At 48.5% G+C, this 20,485-nt stretch overlaps 1 protein-coding gene across 1 annotated transcript in view; it reads right to left on the bottom strand.

The window, feature by feature from the left end:
• The window catches only part of LOC110516888 (formin-2), a 163,958-nt gene that overhangs the window by 142,408 nt on the left and 1,065 nt on the right, over positions 1-20,485 (bottom strand). The window contains exon 2 of the mRNA XM_036960833.1: positions 8,888-11,796. Within this exon, the coding sequence (XP_036816728.1) occupies positions 8,888-11,796 (2,909 nt within the window). The remainder of the gene's footprint in view (positions 1-8,887; positions 11,797-20,485) is intronic.

Below are 20,485 nucleotides of genomic sequence, written 5' to 3'. Positions count from 1 at the left end.
GTGAATGGATAGACGAGGCTCTAGTTATGTCCTCTCCTCTATCATCAGTACTGTCTGTGTCTCCAGTAGAGCTGCTGAACCAACAGGGCTAATTATATTACAGCTGGCCCGTTAGTTAATATGGACAGAACTAATGAATGGCCTTTTAAAAAACGCCACCACTGGTTGTCATGACAGCCAAGCTGCATCTGAAATGGCACCCTGTTCCCTATGTAGTGCACTACATTTGACCAGGACTCATAGGGTTCCAGTGCACTACTGTTGACTATGAAGTGCAGTGGTCAACAGTAGTGCACTATATCGGGCTCTGGTTAACAGTAGTGTTCTATATAGGGAATAGGGCTCTGGTTAACAGTAGTGTTCTATATAGGGAATAGGGCTCTGGTAAACAGTAGTGTTCTATATAGAGAATAGGGCTCTGGTCAACAGTAGTGTTCTATATAGGGAATAGGGCTCTGGTCAACAGTAGTGTTCTATATAGGGAATAGGGCTCTGGTCAACAGTAGTGTTCTATATAGGGAATAGGGCTCTGGTTAACAGTAGTGTTCTATATAGGGAATAGGGCTCTGGTAAACAGTAGTGTTCTATATAGAGAATAGGGCTCTGGTCAACAGTAGTGTTCTATATAGGGAATAGGGCTCTGGTCAACAGTAGTGTTCTATATAGGGAATAGGGCTCTGGTCAACAGTAGTGTTCTATATAGGGAATAGGGCTCTGGTTAACAGTAGTGTTCTATATAGGGAATAGGGCTCTGGTCAACAGTAGTGTTCTATATAGGGAATAGGGCTCTGGTAAACAGTAGTGTTCTATATAGAGAATAGGGCTCTGGTCAACAGTAGTGTTCTATATAGGGAATAGGGCTCTGGTCAACAGTAGTGTTCTATATAGGGAATAGGGCTCTGGTCAACAGTAGTGTTCTATATAGGGAATAGGGCTCTGGTTAACAGTAGTGTTCTATATAGGGAATAGGGCTCTGGTCAACAGTAGTGTTCTATATAGGGAATAGGGCTCTGGTCAACAGTAGTGTTCTATATAGGGAATAGGGCTCTGGTCAACAGTAGTGTTCTATATAGGGAATAGGGCTCTGGTCAACAGTAGTGTTCTATATAGGGTTCTGGTCAACAGTAGTGTTCTATATAGGGCTCTGGTCAACAGTAGTGTTCTATATAGGGAATAGGGCTCTGGTCAACAGTAGTGTTCTATATAGGGAATAGGGCTCTGGTCTAAAGTAGTGTTCTATATAGGGAATAGGGCTCTGGTCTAAAGTAGTGCTCTATATAGGGAATAGGGCTCTGGTCAACAGTAGTGTTCTATATAGGGAATAGGGCTCTGGTCAACAGTAGTGTTCTATATAGGGAATAGGGCTCTGGTCAACAGTAGTGTTCTATATAGGGAATAGGGCTCTGGTCAACAGTAGTGTTCTATATAGGGAATAGGGCTCTGGTCAACAGTAGTGTTCTATATAGGGAATAGGGCTCTGGTCAACAGTAGTGTACTATATAGGGAATAGGGCTCTGGTCAACAGTAGTGTTCTATATAGGGAATAGGGCTCTGGTCAACAGTAGTGTTCTATATAGGGAATAGGGCTCTGGTCAACAGTAGTGTTCTATATAGGGAAGAGGTCTCTCATCTAAAGTGGCAGGAGAAGAGGGGAGGGGGAGAGAGGGAGGGAAGGAGGGAGAAGGAACGGAAGAAGGGAGTAGTACAGATTTAGAGAGGAGAGCAGTTCTAATATTAGAGGGGTGAGTAAAAGAGCTGCTCATGAACTGTGTGGAGACTGACAGTGAAACGCCACCAACGGGTGGAGGCCGACAGTGAAACGCCACCAACGGGTGGAGGCCGACAGTGAAACGCCACCAACGGGTGGAGGCCGACAGTGAAACGCCACCAACGGGTGGAGGCCGACAGTGAAACGCCACCAACGGGTGGAGGCCGACAGTGAAACGCCACCAACGGGTGGAGGCCGACAGTGAAACGCCACCAACGGGTGGAGACCGACAGTGAAACGCCACCAACGGGTGGAGGCCGACAGTGAAACGCCACCAACGGGTGGAGGCCGACAGTGAAACGCCACCAACGGGTGGAGACCGACAGTGAAACGCCACCAACGGGTGGAGACCGACAGTGAAACGCCACCAACGGGTGGAGACCGACAGTGAAACTGACTAAAGGGTCCTTTTCCAACAATGCAGTTAAAGATACCATGGCTATATACAGGGAGGTAATAACATGGTTATATACAGGGAGTACCAGGTGATAACATGGCTATATACAGGGAGTACCAGGTAATAACATGGCTATATACAGGAAGTACCAGGTAATAACATGGTTATATACAGGAAGTACCAGGTAATAACATGGCTATATACAGGAAGTACCAGGTAATAACATGGCTATATACAGGAAGTACCAGGTAATAACATGGCTATATACAGGAAGTACCAGGTAATAACGTGGCTACATACAGGAAGTACCAGGTAATAACGTGGCTACATACAGGAAGTACCAGGTAATAACGTGGCTACATACAGGAAGTACCAGGTAATAACGTGGCTATATACAGGAAGTACCAGGTAATAACGTGGTTATATACAGGAAGTACCAGGTAATAACATGGCTATATACAGGAAGTACCAGGTAATAACATGGCTATATACAGGAAGTACCAGGTAATAACATGGCTATATACAGGAAGTACCAGGTAATAACATGGCTATATACAGGAAGTACCAGGTAATAACATGGCTATATACAGGAAGTACCAGGTAATAACATGGCTATATACAGGAAGTACCAGGTAATAACATGGCTATATACAGGAAGTACCAGGTAATAACGTGGCTATATACAGGAAGTACCAGGTAATAACGTGGCTATATACAGGAAGTACCAGGTAATAACGTGGCTATATACAGGAAGTACCAGGTAATAACGTGGCTATATACAGGAAGTACCAGGTAATAACGTGGCTATATACAGGTAGTACCAGGTAATAACGTGGCTACATACAGGAAGTACCAGGTAATAACGTGGCTACATACAGGAAGTACCAGGTAATAACGTGGCTATATACAGGAAGTACCAGGTAATAACGTGGCTATATACAGGAAGTACCAGGTAATAACGTGGCTATATACAGGAAGTACCAGGTAATAACGTGGCTATATACAGGAAGTACCAGGTAATAACGTGGCTACATACAGGAAGTACCAGGTAATAACGTGGCTACATACAGGAAGTACCAGGTAATAACGTGGCTATATACAGGAAGTACCAGGTAATAACATGGCTATATACAGGAAGTACCAGGTAATAACATGGCTATATACAGGAAGTACCAGGTAATAACATGGCTATATACAGGAAGTACCAGGTAATAACATGGCTATATACAGGAAGTACCAGGTAATAACATGGCTATATACAGGAAGTACCAGGTAATAACATGGCTATATACAGGAATTACCAGGTAATAACATGGCTATATACAGGAATTACCAGGTAATAACATGGCTATATACAGGAATTACCAGGTAATAACATGGCTATATACAGGAAGTACCAGGTAATAACATGGCTATATACAGGAAGTACCAGGTAATAACATGGCTATATACAGGAAGCACCAGGTAATAACATGGCTATAAACAGGAAGCACCAGGTAATAACATGGCTATATACAGGAAGTATCAAGTAATAACATGGCTATATATTTTGTCACTATTTTGAGTAAGTGTACTTGCTGCTACAGGGTCTCAAGTGTGAATTTTTTTGGGGGACTATTTTCTCTTGTATTTCGAGCAGAGATATTTTAAGTAAACAACCAGACGTTTTATTTCCCTTGCTAGCCAAGATCTGCAAGGATCAAACAATCTGTCTGCTGACGCCTTAAAAGGCACCTCACTTCTATTGATGTAATGCAGCATGAAAGCTCTGTCTGTCACCCCCTCCCCCATACACACCATGCTCTGCACAAACACACTAATCACCACGTTTCCATGGTGTTGGCTCCATGGTGTTGGTGTGTGTGTGTGTGTGTGTGTGTGTTCAAACCAACAATAAAATGTGCTATCCTGGAGCCAAAGCTCACAGCTCATACAAACTACAAATAAATGAACATCTTGTCAGTTGTCAGACTCCTGTCTAGTGACATGCATCAGAAACCTTTTGAAGCACAGACGTAAAACTCATTCCACCGAGGGTCGAGTGTCTGTAGGTTCTCACTCCTCCCTTGTACTTGGTTGATGAATTAAGGTCAGTAATTAGTAAACAACTCCCCCTCACCTGGTGGTCCAGGTCTGAATTGAAGGGAAAGAACCAGCAGGCTCTAGGCCCTACATGGAATGAGTTTGACATCCCTGCTTTAAAGCATGAAATATTAACCTTGTCCAGCCAAGACCAGGGACGAGGAGGGACGGACCGACCGAAAGTCACGACAGGAGGGAGCGACTGACCGAGCGAGGGGTCACGTCAAGAGGGAGCGACCGGCCACGTCAGGAGGGGAGGGAGGGAGGGAGGGAGCGACCGACCGAGGGGTCAGGGAGGGAGGGAGCGACCAACCGAGGGGTCAGGTCAGGAAGGACTCTATCTCCTGTCACCCTCTCCAGTAGAAACACATTTAATTTGGTCCGTCCGTCCCTCTCTTCCATTAGTTCACAGTTCGAGAGCTGAGGCCCAAAACAAAGAATCACTGTCCCTCTTCACCAACAGACCACAACACATCTCAATAGCCACAGCTGTTTGTTTATGCTAAGTACTTAGTGGAGGAATGAACTGTCCAGGCCAAATACTGTCTATCATTCATCCTACTGTAGCCACGTCTAGACCGACTAGTTCCTGTAGCCACGTCTAGACCGAGTAGTTCCTGTAGCCACGTCTAGGCCGAGTAGTTCCTGTAGCCACGTCCAGGCCGAGTAGTTACTGTAGCCACGTCCAGACCGAGTAGTTACTGTAGCCACGTCCAGACCGAGTAGTTACTGTAGCCACGTCCAGACCGAGTAGTTACTGTAGCCACGTCCAGACCGAGTAGTTACTGTAGCCACGTCTAGACCGAGTAGTTACTGTAGCCACGTCTAGACCGAGTAGTTACTGTAGCCACGTCTAGACCGAGTAGTTACTGTAGGCACGTCCAGACCGAGTAGTTACTGTAGCCACGTCCAGACCGAGTAGTTACTGTAGCCACGTCCAGACCGAGTAGTTACTGTAGCCACGTCTAGACCGAGTAGTTACTGTAGCCACGTCTAGATCGAGTAGTTACTGTAGCCACGTCTAGATGAGTAGTTACTGTAGCCACATCCAGACCGAGTAGTTACTGTAGCCACGTCTAGATGACTAGTTACTGTAGCCACGTCTAGATGACTAGTTACTGTAGCCACGTCTAGATGACTAGTTACTGTAGCCACGTCTAGATGACTAGTTACTGTAGCCACGTCTAGATGACTAGTTACTGTAGCCACGTCTAGATGACTAGTTACTGTAGCCACGTCTAGATGACTAGTTACTGTAGCCACGTCTAGATGACTAGTTACTGTAGCCACGTCTAGATGACTAGTTACTGTAGCCACGTCTAGATGACTAGTTACTGTAGCCACGTCTAGATGACTAGTTACTGTAGCCACGTCTAGATGACTAGTTACTGTAGCCACGTCTAGATGACTAGTTACTGTAGCCACGTCTAGATGGAGTAGTTACTGTAGCCACGTCTAGACGGAGTAGTTACTGTAGCCACGTCTAGACGGAGTAGTTACTGTAGCCACGTCTAGACGGAGTAGTTACTGTAGCCACGTCTAGACGGAGTAGTTACTGTAGCCACGTCTAGACGGAGTAGTTACTGTAGCCACGTCTAGACGGAGTAGTTACTGTAGCCACGTCTAGATGGAGTAGTTACTGTAGCCACGTCTAGATGACTAGTTACTGTAGCCACGTCCAGATGAGTAGTTACTGTAGCCACGTCCAGATGAGTAGTTACTGTAGCCAGGTCCAGACCGAGTAGTTACTGTAGCCACGTCCAGACCGAGTAGTTACTGTAGCCACGTCTAGATGACTAGTTACTGTAGCCACGTCTAGATGACTAGTTACTGTAGCCACGTCTAGATGACTAGTTACTGTAGCCACGTCTAGATGACTAGTTACTGTAGCCACGTCTAGATGACTAGTTACTGTAGCCTCGTCTAGAGGGAGTAGTTAACACATCCTAGACATCTAAACATCTAAATAAACAGGAGAAAATAACATTGGATGAATCAGGTGGATAATTATACTCATTGCTTGATTGCTATTCAGAAAAGTTCCATTAATATTGTGAACATGGGTAAGATGAGAGAACTTGAGTTTTGTTCTGTTTCTACTAAACTGAGACAGCCAAGTGTGCAGCTTGAAACAAGGACACAGTGAGAGAAACCCTTTAACACAGCAGCTAGCCTCCACACTGTAGTCCCACAACAGCAGCTAGCCTCCACACTGTAGTCCCCCAACAGCAGCTAGCCTCCACACTGTAGTTCCACAACAGCAGCTAGCCTCCACACTGTAGTACCACAACAGCAGCTAGCCTCCACACTGTAGTACCACAACAGCAGCCAGCCTCCACACTGTAGTCCCACAACAGCAGCTAGCCTCCACACTGTAGTCCCACAACAGCAGCTAGCCTCCACACTGTAGTTCCACAACAGCAGCTAGCCTCCACACTGTAGTCCCACAACAGCAGCTAGCCTCCACACTGTAGTCCCACAACAGCAGCTAGCCTCCACACTGTAGTCCCACAACATCAGCTAGCCTCCACACTGTAGTCCCACAACAGCAGCTAGCCTCCACACTGTAGTCCCCCAACAGCAGCTAGCCTCCACACTGTAGTACCACAACAGCAGCTAGCCTCCACACTGTAGTCCCCCAACAGCAGCTAGCCTCCACACTGTAGTCCCCCAACAGCAGCTGGCCTCCACACTGTAGTCCCACAACAGCAGCTGGCCTCCACACTGTAGTCCCACAACAGCAGCTAGCCTCCACACTGTAGTCCCACAACAGCAGCTAGCCTCCACACTGTAGTCCCACAACAGCAGCTAGCCTCCACACTGTAGTCCCACAACAGCAGCTAGCCTCCACACTGTAGTACCACAACAGCAGCTAATCCACACTGTAGTCCCACAACAGCAGCTGGCCTCCACACTGTAGTCCCACAACAGCAGCTAGCCTCCACACTGTAGTCCCACAACAGCAGCTAATCCACACTGTAGTCCCACAACAGCAGCTAGCCTCCACACTGTAGTCCCACAACAGCAGCTAGCCTCCACACTGTAGTTCCACAACAGCAGCTAGCCTCCACACTGTAGTCCCACAACAGCAGCTAGCCTCCACACTGTAGTCCCACAACAGCAGCTAGCCTCCACACTGTAGTCCCCCAACAGCAGCTAGCCTCCACACTGTAGTCCCACAACAGCAGCTAGCCTCCACACTGTAGTACCACAACAGCAGCTAGCCTCCACACTGTAGTCCCACAACAGCAGCTGGCCTCCACACTGTAGTCCCACAACAGCAGCTGGCCTCCACACTGTAGTCCCACAACAGCAGCTAGCCTCCACACTGTAGTCCCACAACAGCAGCTAGCCTCCACACTGTAGTCCCCTAACAGCAGCTAGCCTCCACACTGTAGTCCCTCAACAGCAGCTAGCCTCCACACTGTAGTCCCCCAACAGCAGCTAGCCTCCACACTGTAGTCCCACAACAGCAGCTGGCCTCCACACTGTAGTCCCACAACAGCAGCTAGCCTCCACACTGTAGTCCCCCAACAGCAGCTAGCCTCCACACTGTAGTCCCCCAACAGCAGCTAGCCTCCACACTGTAGTCCCACAACAGCAGCTAGCCTCCACACTGTAGTCCCACAACAGCAGCTAGCCTCCACACTGTAGTCCCCCAACAGCAGCTAGCCTCCACACTGTAGTCCCACAACAGCAGCTAGCCTCCACACTGTAGTCCCACAACAGCAGCTAGCCTCCACACTGTAGTCCCCCAACAGCAGCTAGCCTCCACACTGTAGTCCCCCAACAGCAGCTAGCCCCCACACTGTAGTTCCACAACAGCAGCTAGCCTCCACACTGTAGTCCCACAACAGCAGCTAGCCCCCACACTGTAGTCCCACAACAGCAGCTAGCCTCCACACTGTAGTCCCACAACAGCAGCTAGCCTCCACACTGTAGTCCCACAACAGCAGCTAGCCTCCACACTGTAGTCCCACAACAGCAGCTAGCCCCCACACTGTAGTCCCACAACAGCAGCTAGCCCCCACACTGTAGTACCACAACAGCAGCTAGCCTCCACACTGTAGTCCCACAACAGCAGCTAGCCTCCACACTGTAGTCCCACAACAGCAGCTAGCCTCCACACTGTAGTACCACAACAGCAGCTAGCCTCCACACTGTAGTCCCACAACAGCAGCTAGCCTCCACACTGTAGTACCACAACAGCAGCTAGCCTACACACTGTAGTACCACAACAGCAGCTAGCCTACACACTGTAGTCCCACAACAGCTGATGCAGGACGACGCTCTTATACTTTATTTCATTATTTAACCTTTATTTAACTAGGCAAGCCAGTTAATTTAAGAACAAATTCTTATTTACAATGACGGCCTAACAGGTGGAGTGGGTTAACTGCCTTGTTCAGGGGCAGAACGACAGATTTGTACCTTGTCAGCTAGTGGATTCGATGACTGGCCCGACGCTCTAACCACTAGACTACCCTGCTGCCCCATTACAATACTCTGTCCCTTATACAGAGCGATTTACATATTTAGGTACTTTTTCCATCACAACCTATAAAAAAAAAAAACAAGATCAAAAACTTGTGAAAGAGGCCTTGGGAGAGTCCCTGTGAACACAAAGGAATAGAACTCACCGGTGAAGATGTCGTGGAAGCTACAGGTAGACACGTGTCCGGCGGAGGATCTCCGTGTGGCACACAGGGGCTGACTGCCCCCCCTCAGCCTGTCCTCCGACCCTCCGTACCCCTCCAGGTAGTCTGCTGATCCTGCCTTGATGGGGCGCTCCCTGTCCAGCTCCTCGGTCCAGTCCGCAGACCAGCTGAGGGGACCGGCGATGCTGTGGGAGCGCTGTCGTCTAACCCTCCACTTCTCCGTGCGGTGTCCCAGGTCGTGGCAGCGCTGGCGGAACAAGGGGCTCCGTGAGGGCGAGGTGCCTGGGGAGCCAGAGAGTTGCCTGGTGGTGGTCTTGATGTAAGAAGGGTAAATGGGAGGGTAGGGTTTGACTGTGGGGCTGGTGCCTGAGGAAGAGTGGTTGTAGGATGGAAGGGTGGAGGTCAGGGTGGACTTGAGGAGACGCATGGCCAGGCTAGGGCTCTCCTGAGAGGGCCAAGGGGAGAAGGACACGCTGCTCTTCCTTCTCTGGGTGATCAGAGGGTCGTCGGCAGGCTCAGAGCACCCCAGATCACCCCTGCTAAGACACTCCAGGGACTCAACGCTGACTGCAGCCCCCACCCCTGCCCCCACCCAGTCCCCCACCCTCCCCTCTTCCTCAGAGGCATTGCCAGAGCTCAGGTCTATGTCCTCGTGGCTCGTGGTCGCATCACTGTGACTAAGGCTCTCGGCTGACAGGGGAGGCATGTCAAGGTCATTCTCCTCCTCCTCCTCCCCTTCCTCCACCTCCTCCAACACCTCCTTCTCCTCTCTGAGAGGAGACTCCACAGCGCTCTCAAAGGAGGCTGTGAGGTCTGGGAAGCTGGTAGCGCTGGTTGTCTTGGTAACATGGCCGTTCGTCTGGGCAGTGGGGGGCTGAGAGAGGGGCTGAGTGTTACCGTTAACCTCTTGGCAGCTCAATGCCTCCTCGGCCTGCTCCTCCTCCTGCTCCTTTGTCCCAGAGAAAGAGGAGGCACAAAGAGCTGGTTCTGTTTCAGCCCCTCTCAGCTCCCAGTTGAGTTCCTCTGTAGCAGTGGTAGCTCCCCTCTCCTCCTCCACCGCCTCCTCCTCCTCCCCATCCAGAGACAGAGACAGTTTAGAAAGCAGGCCATTCTCCCGGCCAGTGACGGGGGCTTCCTCTGGGGCAGAGAGAGGCTCCGGTGGGGATTTGGTTTGTTCAGTGGGACTGGGGGTAGTTATAACCTCGTCAGACCTCTGTTTCCTCCACCCTCCTCCCCAACCCAGCTCTTCACTCAGCTCAGCGGTGGAGATAATCACCCCCTGCTGTAGTCTAATAGCCTGCTGGATGTCGGCTAGCAGGTCCTCTTGTTCTGCAGCTGAGTGAAAGCTATAGATGTCCGGGTCTGAACCAGAGCTGCTCCTCTTTCTCTGTTCAACCACCCCCTGCTGGTCTGGAGCAGTGTCCGCGGTCGCCCCCGTGGGCTGACGGCTCTCCCCCGTGGGCTGACGGCTCTCCCCCGTGGGCTGACGGCTCTCCCCCGTGATACAACCATGACTCCTAGCACCATGCCCATCACCAGGCTCTGCTGGTCCCTCGTTGTCAGATTGGCCCAGCTCGTCAGCTGACAGAGAGAGATCTGGTGTTTTGGTGTGAGCAGAGTGAGCGGAGTCCAGCTCATTCTGAGACGACAACACATCCTCCCTGGATCCCCCTGTCGATCCCTTCCCCTTTAGATTCTTCCTCTTCCTGATAGAGAACACAGAGGATTTAGACTCCTTCTTATTCTTCTTCTCCTCTCCTCCTCCTTTGCCATGTTTTCCGTGGGATTTCTTGCCGTGGTGAAATCCTTTGTTTGTGCCGTCAGTGTGACGGGGCTCCCCGGTGGTATGTTCTGCTGCGTCCTGTCCGTATCCGTCCCCCTCTTTCCCCTTCTTCTGCTTCCCCTCCTGGTTCCCCATGATGCTGAATCTCAGCCTCCACTTCTGTCTGGTGCCGAGACTCAGGCCATGTCTTTGAAAACAGCTGCCATTTTCTCTGCTGCTCCTCCGTCTACGTCTGCGTAGCTGCTGCGAGGCTGTGATGCTGCTTTCCCGTGACGATGATGAGAGAAGCAGTGCTGATGATGATGATGATGATGCGAAGACGACGTACGCCTGCTCTCGCTCTCCTCCTCCCTGCGCCAGTGCGATATCTCGCTGCTTCTCTTCTCCCCCTCCTCCCTGCTCGATTTCTCGCTGCTTCCCTTTTCCCCCTCCTCCCTGCAGCCTCTTTCCATGCGCGTGCACCTGCTCTCTCTCTCCCGTCTCACTCTCCTCCTCTCCATCTGCTGCTCTGCATAATGTGCTGAGCCTAGCAGGGCTGGAGGAAGAGAAATAGCCTTCAGAAACAACAGTAGAAGAGGTCTCCGCCGGCTGCCTCTCCGCAGGCTGCCTCCTCGCCAGGGGTAGAGAAAACCATGGCTGGGGAGTTGGGTACTGGCTGGGCTCTAGGGAGAGGTGGCCGCTGTGACAGAGAGTCTGGCGGGGAGAACGGGTGTTATAAGGACTATAGCGGAGAGTGTGTCTGTTATAGGGGCTGCGGCAGGGAGTCTGGCTGCGGCAGGGGCTGTGAAGGGGAGTGCGGCTGGGAGTGTTGCCATTATAGGGGCTGTGACAGGGAGTCTGACGGGGAGTGTGGCTGTTATAGGGGCTGTGACGGGGAGTGTGGCTGTTATAGGGGCTGTGACGGGGAGTCTGGCTGTTATAGGGGCTGTGACGGGGAGTCTGATGGGGATTGTGTCTGTTTGTATTCATATTGAACAGGCACACAGTTCTCCCTGTGAAAGGAGTCCTGACAATGCTCTCCCTCAGCACAGGGATGTGGTTTTCTATAGTCTGGATGGTGCGCATGGTGAAGTCTTGATGCTGGGGACAGTTCTCCCAGTGAGGGTGTCTGGAGAAAAACAGGATACGATAAATATGATTAATTACACATACACAAATTCAAAAGTTTGGGGTCCCTTAGAAATCACTCCTGTGTTCCAATGGCACGTTGTGTTAGCCTTTAAAAATGATAAACTTGGATTATCTAACACAACGTGCCATTGGAACACAGGAGTGCCCCCCCCCCCGGGTTGTGCCGTGTCAGAGATCTTTGTGGGCTATACTCGGCCTTGTCTCGGTATGGTAAGTTGGTGGTTGAAGATATCCCTCTAGTGGTGTGGGAGCTGTGCTTTGGCAAAGTGGGTGGGGTTATATCCTGCCCGTTTGGCCCTGTCTGAGGGTATCGTCGTACAGGGTCACAGTGTCTCCTGACCCCTCCTGTCTCAGCCTCCATTATTTATGCTGCAGTAGTTTGTGTCGGGGGGCTAGGGTCAGTTTGTTAAAGCTGGAGTACTCTCCCCTGTCTTATCCGGTGTCCTGTGTGAATTTAAGTATGCTCTCTCTAATTCCCTCTTTCTCTCTCTCGGAGGACCTGAGCCCGAGGACCATGCCTCAGGACAAACTGGCATGATGAATCCTTGTTGTCCCCAGTCCACCTGGTCGTGCTGCTGCTCCAGTTTCAACTGTTCTGCCTGCGGCTATGGAGCCCTGACCTGTTCACTGTGATTATTATTATTTGACCCTGCTGGTCATTTATGAACATTTGAACATCTTGGCCATGTTCTGTTATAATCTCTACCCGGCACAGCCAGGTGCCACAACTCTAGGTTTCTTCCTAGGTTTAGGCCTTTCTAGGGAGTTTTTCCTAGCCACCGTGCTTCTACACCTGCATTGCTTGCTGTTTGGGGTTTTAGGCTGGGTTTCTGTACAGCTCTTAGATATATCAGCTGATGTAAGAAGGACTATATAAATACATTTGATTGATGCTGATAATGGGCCTCTGTACGCCTATGCAGATATTCCAGATTTTTGATGCCGTTTCCAGCTACAATAGTCATTTACAACATTAACAATGTCTCCACTGTATTTCTGATGAATTTGACGTTATTTTAAAAAGTGCTTATCTTTAAAAAACATTTCCAAACTTTTGAACAGTGTATTTATTATTATTATTGAATTTGTTTAATTGACCACTAAAATTACACCAACAAAACACAAAAAGCTGATTCACATACAATACAATAAAACGTATAATTAGTTTGAAGTCGTGGTACATTGATTAATTTAATGACATTTGTGACCTGAGTCTTTCAAAGCTGCACAATGCAGAAATTGCCCCTCCATTTCCTAGTTGCTACAATTAGAATAGTTCGGTCTGTGACAAAACAAGCAAGTAGTGTGAAGAATCATTATAATCAAATCAAAGTTTGTCACTCCGAATACAACAGGTGCAGGCCTTACTTACGGGCCTTACTTACAGGCCTTACTGACAGGCCTTACCGACAGGCCTTACTGACGGGCCTTACCGACGGGCCTTACTTACGGGCCTTACCCACAGGCCTTACCGACGGGCCTTACTGACGGGCCTTACTGACGGGCCTTACTGACGGGCCTTACTGACGGGCCTTACTGACGGGTTTACGGGCCTTACCGACGGGCCTTACCGACGGGCCTTACCGACGGGCCTTACCGACGGGCCTTACCGACGGGCCTTACTGACGGGCCTTACTGACGGGCCTTACTGACGGGCCTTACTGACGGGTTTACGGGCCTTACTGACGGGCCTTACTTACGGGCCTTACCTACGGGCCTTACCTACGGGCCTTACTTACGGGTTTACAGGCCTTACTTACAGGCCTTACTTACGGGCCTTACTTACAGGTTACAGGCCTTACTGACGGGCCTTACTTACGGGCCTTACCTACGGGCCTTACCTACGGGCCTTACTTACGGGTTTACAGGCCTTACTTACAGGCCTTACTTACGGGCCTTACTTACGGGCCTTACTTACAGGTTACAGGCCTTACTTACGGGCCTCACCCACGGGCCTCACCCACGGGCCTCACCCACGGGCCTCACCCACAGGCCTCACCCAACAGTGTGATTTATATGTAAAAAAAAAAAAGTACAGTAGAGAGGCTACATACAGTAGAGAGGCTACGTACATACAGTACAGGATGGCAACAACAGCCCGAGTTACACCAGGAAAGCACAATCCTCCCATCAGTACTCAGACTGTCCGCAATAGGCTGAGAGGCTGGACTGGGGGCTTGTAGGCCTGTTGTAAGGCAGGTCCTCACCAGACAACACCAGCAACAACGTCGCATATGGGCACAAACCCACCATTGCTGGACCAGACAGGACTGGCAAAAAGTGCTCTTCACTGACGAATCGCGGTTGTGTCTCACCAGTGGTGATGGTCGGATTCGCGTTTATCGTCAAAGGAATGAGCGTTACACCGAGGCCTGTACTCTGGAGCGGGATGGATTTGGAGGTGGAGGGTCTGTTATGGTCTGGGGCGGTGTGTCACAGCATCATCGGATTGAGCTTGTCGTCATTACAGGCAATCTCAACACTGTGCGTTACAGGGAAGACATCCTCCTCCTTCATGTGGTACCCTTCCTGCAGGCTCATCCTGACATGACCCTCCAGCATGACAATGCCACCAGTCATACTGCTCGTTCTGTGAGTGATTTCCTACAAAACAGGAATGTCAGTGTTCTGCCATGAACAGCAAAGAGCCCGGATCTCAATCCCATTGAGCACATATGGGACCTGTTGGATCAGAGGGAGCGGGCTAGGGCCATTCCCTGAAGAAATGTCCGGGAACATTCAGGCGCCTTGGTGGAAGAGTAACATCTCACAGCAAGAACGGGAAGATCTGGTGCAGTCCATGAGGAGGAGATGCACTGAAGTACTTAATGCAGCTGGTGGCCACACCAGATACTGACTGTTACTTTTGATTTTGACCCCCCTTTGTTCAGGGACACATTCAATTTCTGTTCGTCACATGTCTGTGGAACTTGTTCAGGTTATGTCTCAGTTGTTGAATCGTATGTCCATACAAATATTTACACATGTTAATTAAGTTTGCTGATAATAAACGCAGTTGACAGTGAGAGGACGTTTATTTTTTTGCTGAGTCTATGATAAACAGAGTAGCAGCAGTGCAAGATAGGGGTTAGGGGGCGGGGGTCACAATGCAAATAATCTGGGTAGCCATTTGATTGCCTGTTCAGGAGTCTTATGGCTTGGGGGTAAAAACGGTTGAGAAGCCTTTTGGTCCTAGACATGGCACTCCGGTACCGCTTGCCATGCGGAAGTACAGAGAACAGTCTATGACTAGGGTGGCTGGGGTCTTTTTAGGACCTTCCTCTGACTCCGCTGACTGGTGTAGAGGTCCTGGATGGCAGGAAGCTTAGCCCCAGCGATGTACTGGGCCGTACGCACTACCCTCTGTAGTGCCTTGCGGTCGAAGGCCGAGCAGTTGCCGTACCAGAGTGATGCAACCAGTCAGGATGTCGATGTTGCAGATGTAGAACCTTTTGAGGATCTGAGGACCCATGCCAAATCTTTTCTTTCTCCCGAGGGGGAATAGGCTTTGTCATTCCCTCGTCACGACTGTCTTGGTGTGTTTGGACCATTCTAGTTTGTTGGCGATGTGGACACCAAGGAACTTGAAGCACTCAACCTGCTCCATTACAGGCCCATCGATGAGAATGGGGCACCCACCGGTGATCAGGCCTACCACTGTTGTGTCGTCTGCAAACTTAATGACGGTGTTGGAGTTGTGCCTGGCCACGCAGTCGTGGGTGAACAGGGAGTACAGGAGGGGACTGAGCATGCACCCCTGAGGGGCCCACGTGTTGAGGATCAGCGTGGCAGATGTGTTGCCATTTACCCTCTTCACCTGGGGACAGCCCGTCAGGAAGTCCAGGATCCAGTTGCAGAGGGAGGGGTTTAAGTCCCAGGATCCTTAGCTTAGTGATGAGCTTTGAGGGTACGATGGTGTTGAACGCTGGGTTGTCGTCAATGAATAGCACTCTCGCGTAGGTGTTCCTTTTGTCCAGCTGGGAAAGGGTAGCGTGGAGTGCAATTGAGATTGCATCATCTGTGGATCTGTTAGGGCGGTATGCAAATTGGATTGGGTCTAGGGTTTCTGGGATAATGGTGTTGATGTGAGGCATGACCAACCTTTCAAAGCACTTCATGGCTACGGACCTGAGTGCTACGGGTCGGTGGTGATTTAGGCAGGTTACCTTAGTGTTCTTGGGCACAGGGACTATGGTGGTCTTCTTGAAATATGTTGGTATTACAGACTCAAATCATGGACAAGTTGAAAATGTCAGGGAATACACCTGCCAGTTGGTCAGCACATGCCCAGAGCACACGTCCTGGTAATCCGGTTGGCCCCGCGGCCTTGTGAATGTCTTTATATGTTTATAAAGGTCTTACTCACGTCGGCTACGGAGAGCATGATCATGTAGTCGTCCGGAACAGCTGATGCTCTCATGCATCCCTCAGTGTTATTTGCCACGAAGCGAGCACAGAAGTAGTTGCTCGTCTGGTAGGCTCGTGTCACTGGGCAGCTCTCAGCTGTGCTTCCCTTTGCAGTCTAATAGTTTGCAGGCCCTGTCAAATAAGACGAGCGTCGGTGCAGGTATAGTACAATTCAATCTTAGCACTGTATTGAAGCGTTGCCTGTTTGATGGTTCGTTGGAGGGCATAGCAGGATTTCTTCTAAGCTTCCGGGTTAGAATTCCGCACCTTGAAAGCGGCAACCCTTCCCTTTAGCTCAGTGTGGATGTTGCCTATAATCCATGGTTTCTGGTTGGGGTATGTAGGTACGGTCACTGTGGGGACGACGTCATCGATGCACTTATTGATGAAGCCAGTGACTGATGTAGTGTACTCCTCAATGCCATCTTAAGAATCCCGGAACATGTTCCAGTCTGTGATAGCAAAACAGTCCTGTAGTTTAGCATCTGCTTCATCTGACCACTTTTTACTGGTGCTTCCTGACCGAGTTACTGGTGCTTCCTGCTTTAATTTTTGCTTGTAAGCAAGAATCAGGAGGATATAATTATATTCAGATGTGCAAAATGGAGGGTGAGCTTTGTATGTGTCTCTGTGTGTGGAGTACAGGGGAACTAGAATGTTTTTTCCCCCTCTGATTGCACATTTAACATGTCGATAGAAATGAGGTAGAACTGATTTAAGTTTCCCTGCATTAAAGTCTCCGGCCACTAGGAGCGCCGCCTCTGGGTGAGTGATTTCCTGTTTGCTTATTTCCTTATACAGCGGTCTTAGTGCCAGCATCTGTCTGCAGTGGTAAATAAACAGCCACGAAAAGTATAGATGAAAACTCGTGGCAAATAGTGTGGTCTACAGTCGATATTCTACTACAGGCGAGCAAAATCTAGAGACTTTCTTAGATTTCGTGTACCAGCTGTTTACAAATATGCACAGCCCCCCCCCCCCCCCCCCATCTTGTGTTGTTCCATCTAGCCGGTGCAGCGTACATCCCGCTAGCTGAATATACATCATCATTTAGCCACGATTCCGTGAAACATAAGATATTAGTTTTTGATGTCCCGCTGGTAGGATATTCGTGATCATACCTTGTCTAATTTATTGTCCAATGATTGCCAACGTACAATGTAATATTGATGTAACGGCAGCTTTCCCAATCGCCTTCTCCGGATCCTTACGAGGAACCCCGCTCTGTGTCCTCTGAACCTGCGCCTCTTTCTCTTGCCAATGATGGGGATGTCGGCCTTGTCGGGTGTCTGAAGTACATTCTGTGCGTCCTGTTTGTTGAAGATAACATCTTTGTCTAATCCGAGGTGAGTGATCTCTGTCCTGATATCCAGAAGCACTTTTTTATGCCGTAAGATACGGTGGCAAAAACATTATGTACAAAATAAGTTACAAATAACGTGGGGGAAAAAAAACACAACACAACTGTTTAGGCGCCCGTAAAACTGCTGCCATTTTGCTGGCGCCAGAAGAACAGTCTGAACCACTGTGAAATGTTTTCCATTACCAAAAATATAGTATTTTCAGCTGGTGTACAAAACCAAAAGACGCAAAAACAAAACAGATCTACCGCTTTCTTAGACTTGCTCTCAATGAAAATGACAGCAGTCTATAACTCACATTTCTACGTGCATTTTGTAGGGTCGCCAACAAAGTTATATAAAGAGCTCTTAGCGGTCGAACAGGGAAATGGTTCCTATAGTTTTTCTACCATTCATTTTAGAAACACTTAAAAGGTGTTTCGTGTAGGCTCACCCCGGCTTGGCATTTTTGATAACCATGTAAATCTCTCTCGGACAAAGTGACTTATTAGTCTATATTTACTCTCAGATTCAAAAATGATAATTAGCATCAAAGTAGACATCAGGCAAAACTACAAATCCCAGCATGCTCCTGCACATCCTCTCCAGCTGACACCTTTGCTAACAGGTATTGTGTCAATGTAAAACTTGCACGAGACCGTTCACAGAATTGTCCATTTAAAGGAATGTAGCCAATTTATTCATTACCTCATGTAACAGATGGTAAGAATCTATGGATTAACTCTTGGCTTGAGTTGGCAGTCTCGTCCAGATCATTGTGGAATTTGCAGTTCTTTATCATAGCCACATTAGTAGGTAATTAGCATTTCAGTTTTTGTGGGTAAATACAGGCAGATATATTTATTTTAAAAAGTCACCTTGCCAGAGAGAGATGTAGTTAAAATGTCACACCAGGGTACGCCTACATGAAACACAACCCTACATGAAACACAGCCCTTATTTTAAGTGTTGCTATAATCCCCTATGGGGGAAAAGGAACAGTTGAGAAAACAATTGGAACCATTCCCCTGTTTGACCGCCAGGTTTTATGGCTATTATGAGGCATACTGTGATACTCCATTACAGCTTTAACAGAAATATCTGATGCACAAAAATGCACAGCTGGCCCTTTAAGGGCGGGCGGTTACCGTGGTAACGCGATTTCAGTCACGTTTGTGCGACTGAGATTGAGTCTGACGTTTTAGGTTATTGCCTGTTGAAAGGGGAATTAGTCTCGCAGTGTTTGGTGGAAAGCAGACTGCCTCTATTGTGTTTATTTTTTATTATTATCCTAAAACAGTATTTCTGCCGTTTTTGTTTAATCGCACAAAGTCAAACATCTACAAATCCTACCCCACCTTGCGCTACAACACCGCCTGGCTGGAGCTGTGGGCACGTATAGAGCTGAACACAGGCATGACATTTTTCAATTGACTTTAAACAGAAGTCTGCCTGAAGTGAGTCTTTTAACCTTGTTTCTTGGTTATTTACATCGTTTTATTCATTGTAAATAAGAATTAGTTCTTAACTGACTTGACTGGCTAAATAATGGTTAAATAAAAACTGCTAGGGAAGAGAAGACGCGGCTTCTAGTCAGAAAACAGGAGGACAATCTACACTGGAGTTGCTTACCAAGACGACATTGACTGTAACTAGGCCACTCAGTAACACTTTTCACTTAAATCGGCTTGAAAATCTATGGCAAGACCTGAAAATGGCTGTCCAGTAAAGATAAAAAACCAACGCGACAGAGGTTAAAGATTTTGTAAGAATAAATGGGCAAATATTGTTCAATTCAGGTGTGCAAAACTCACAGCTGTAATCGCTGCCAAAGGTGATTCTAACATGTATTGACTCAGGAGGTTGAATACTGATGTGATCAAGTTAATATATATACTCTCAGGAGGTTGAATACTGATGTAATCAAGTTAATATATATACTCTCAGGAGGTTGAATACTGGTCTAATCAAGTTAATATATATACTCTCAGGAGGTTGAATACTGGTCTAATCAAGTTAATATATATACTCTCAGGAGGTTGAATACTGGTCTAATCAAGTTAATATATATTCTCTCAGGAGGTTGAATACTGATGTAATCAAGTTAATATATATATACTCTCAGAAGGTTGAATACTGATGTAATCAAGTTAATATATATATTTTTTTACAAATGATCCTTGACCCCCCCCCCCCCCCCCCCCCCCCCCAAAAAAAAATACATTTGAATCCGACCCTGTAACAAAATGTGGCAGAAGTCAAAGGGTGTGAAGACTTTCTGAAGGCCCTGTTTATCTACACACACTACATGTCCAACAGTATGTGGACACCTGCTCCTCAAACACCTCATTCCAGAATCACGGGCATATGGAGTTGGTCCCTCCCCCTTTACTGACACAACAGCCTCCACTCTTCTGGGAAGGCTTTCCACTAGATGTTGGAACATTGCTGCTATAACAGCCTCCACTCTTCTGGGAAGGCTTTCCACTAGATGTTGGAACATTGCTGCTATAACAGCCTCCACTCTTCTGGGAAGGCTTTCCACTAGATGTTGGAACATTGCTGCTATAACAGCCTCCACTCTTCTGGGAAGGCTTTCCACTAGATGTTGGAACATTGCTGCTATAACAGCCTCCACTCTTCTGGGAAGGTGTTCCACTAGATGTTGGAACAATGCTGTGGGGACTTGCTTCCATTCAGCCACAAGAGCATTAGTGAGGTCAGGGGTTAAGGTCAGGGCTGCAGGCCAGGCAAGTTCTTCCACACCGGTCTTGACAAACCATTTCTGATTGGACATCGCTTTGTGCACGGGGGCATTGTCATGCTGAAACAGGGAAGGGCCTTCCCCAAACTGTTGCCACAAAGTTGGAAGCACAGAATCATCTAGAATGTCATTGTATGCTGTAGCGTTAAGATTTC

This window comes from Oncorhynchus mykiss, chromosome 23 (genome assembly GCF_013265735.2).
Source record: "Oncorhynchus mykiss isolate Arlee chromosome 23, USDA_OmykA_1.1, whole genome shotgun sequence".
Lineage (NCBI taxonomy): Eukaryota > Metazoa > Chordata > Actinopteri > Salmoniformes > Salmonidae > Oncorhynchus > Oncorhynchus mykiss.
Note: the sequence above shows the minus strand (reverse complement) of the source record. Positions and strands in the feature narration are given on the sequence as shown.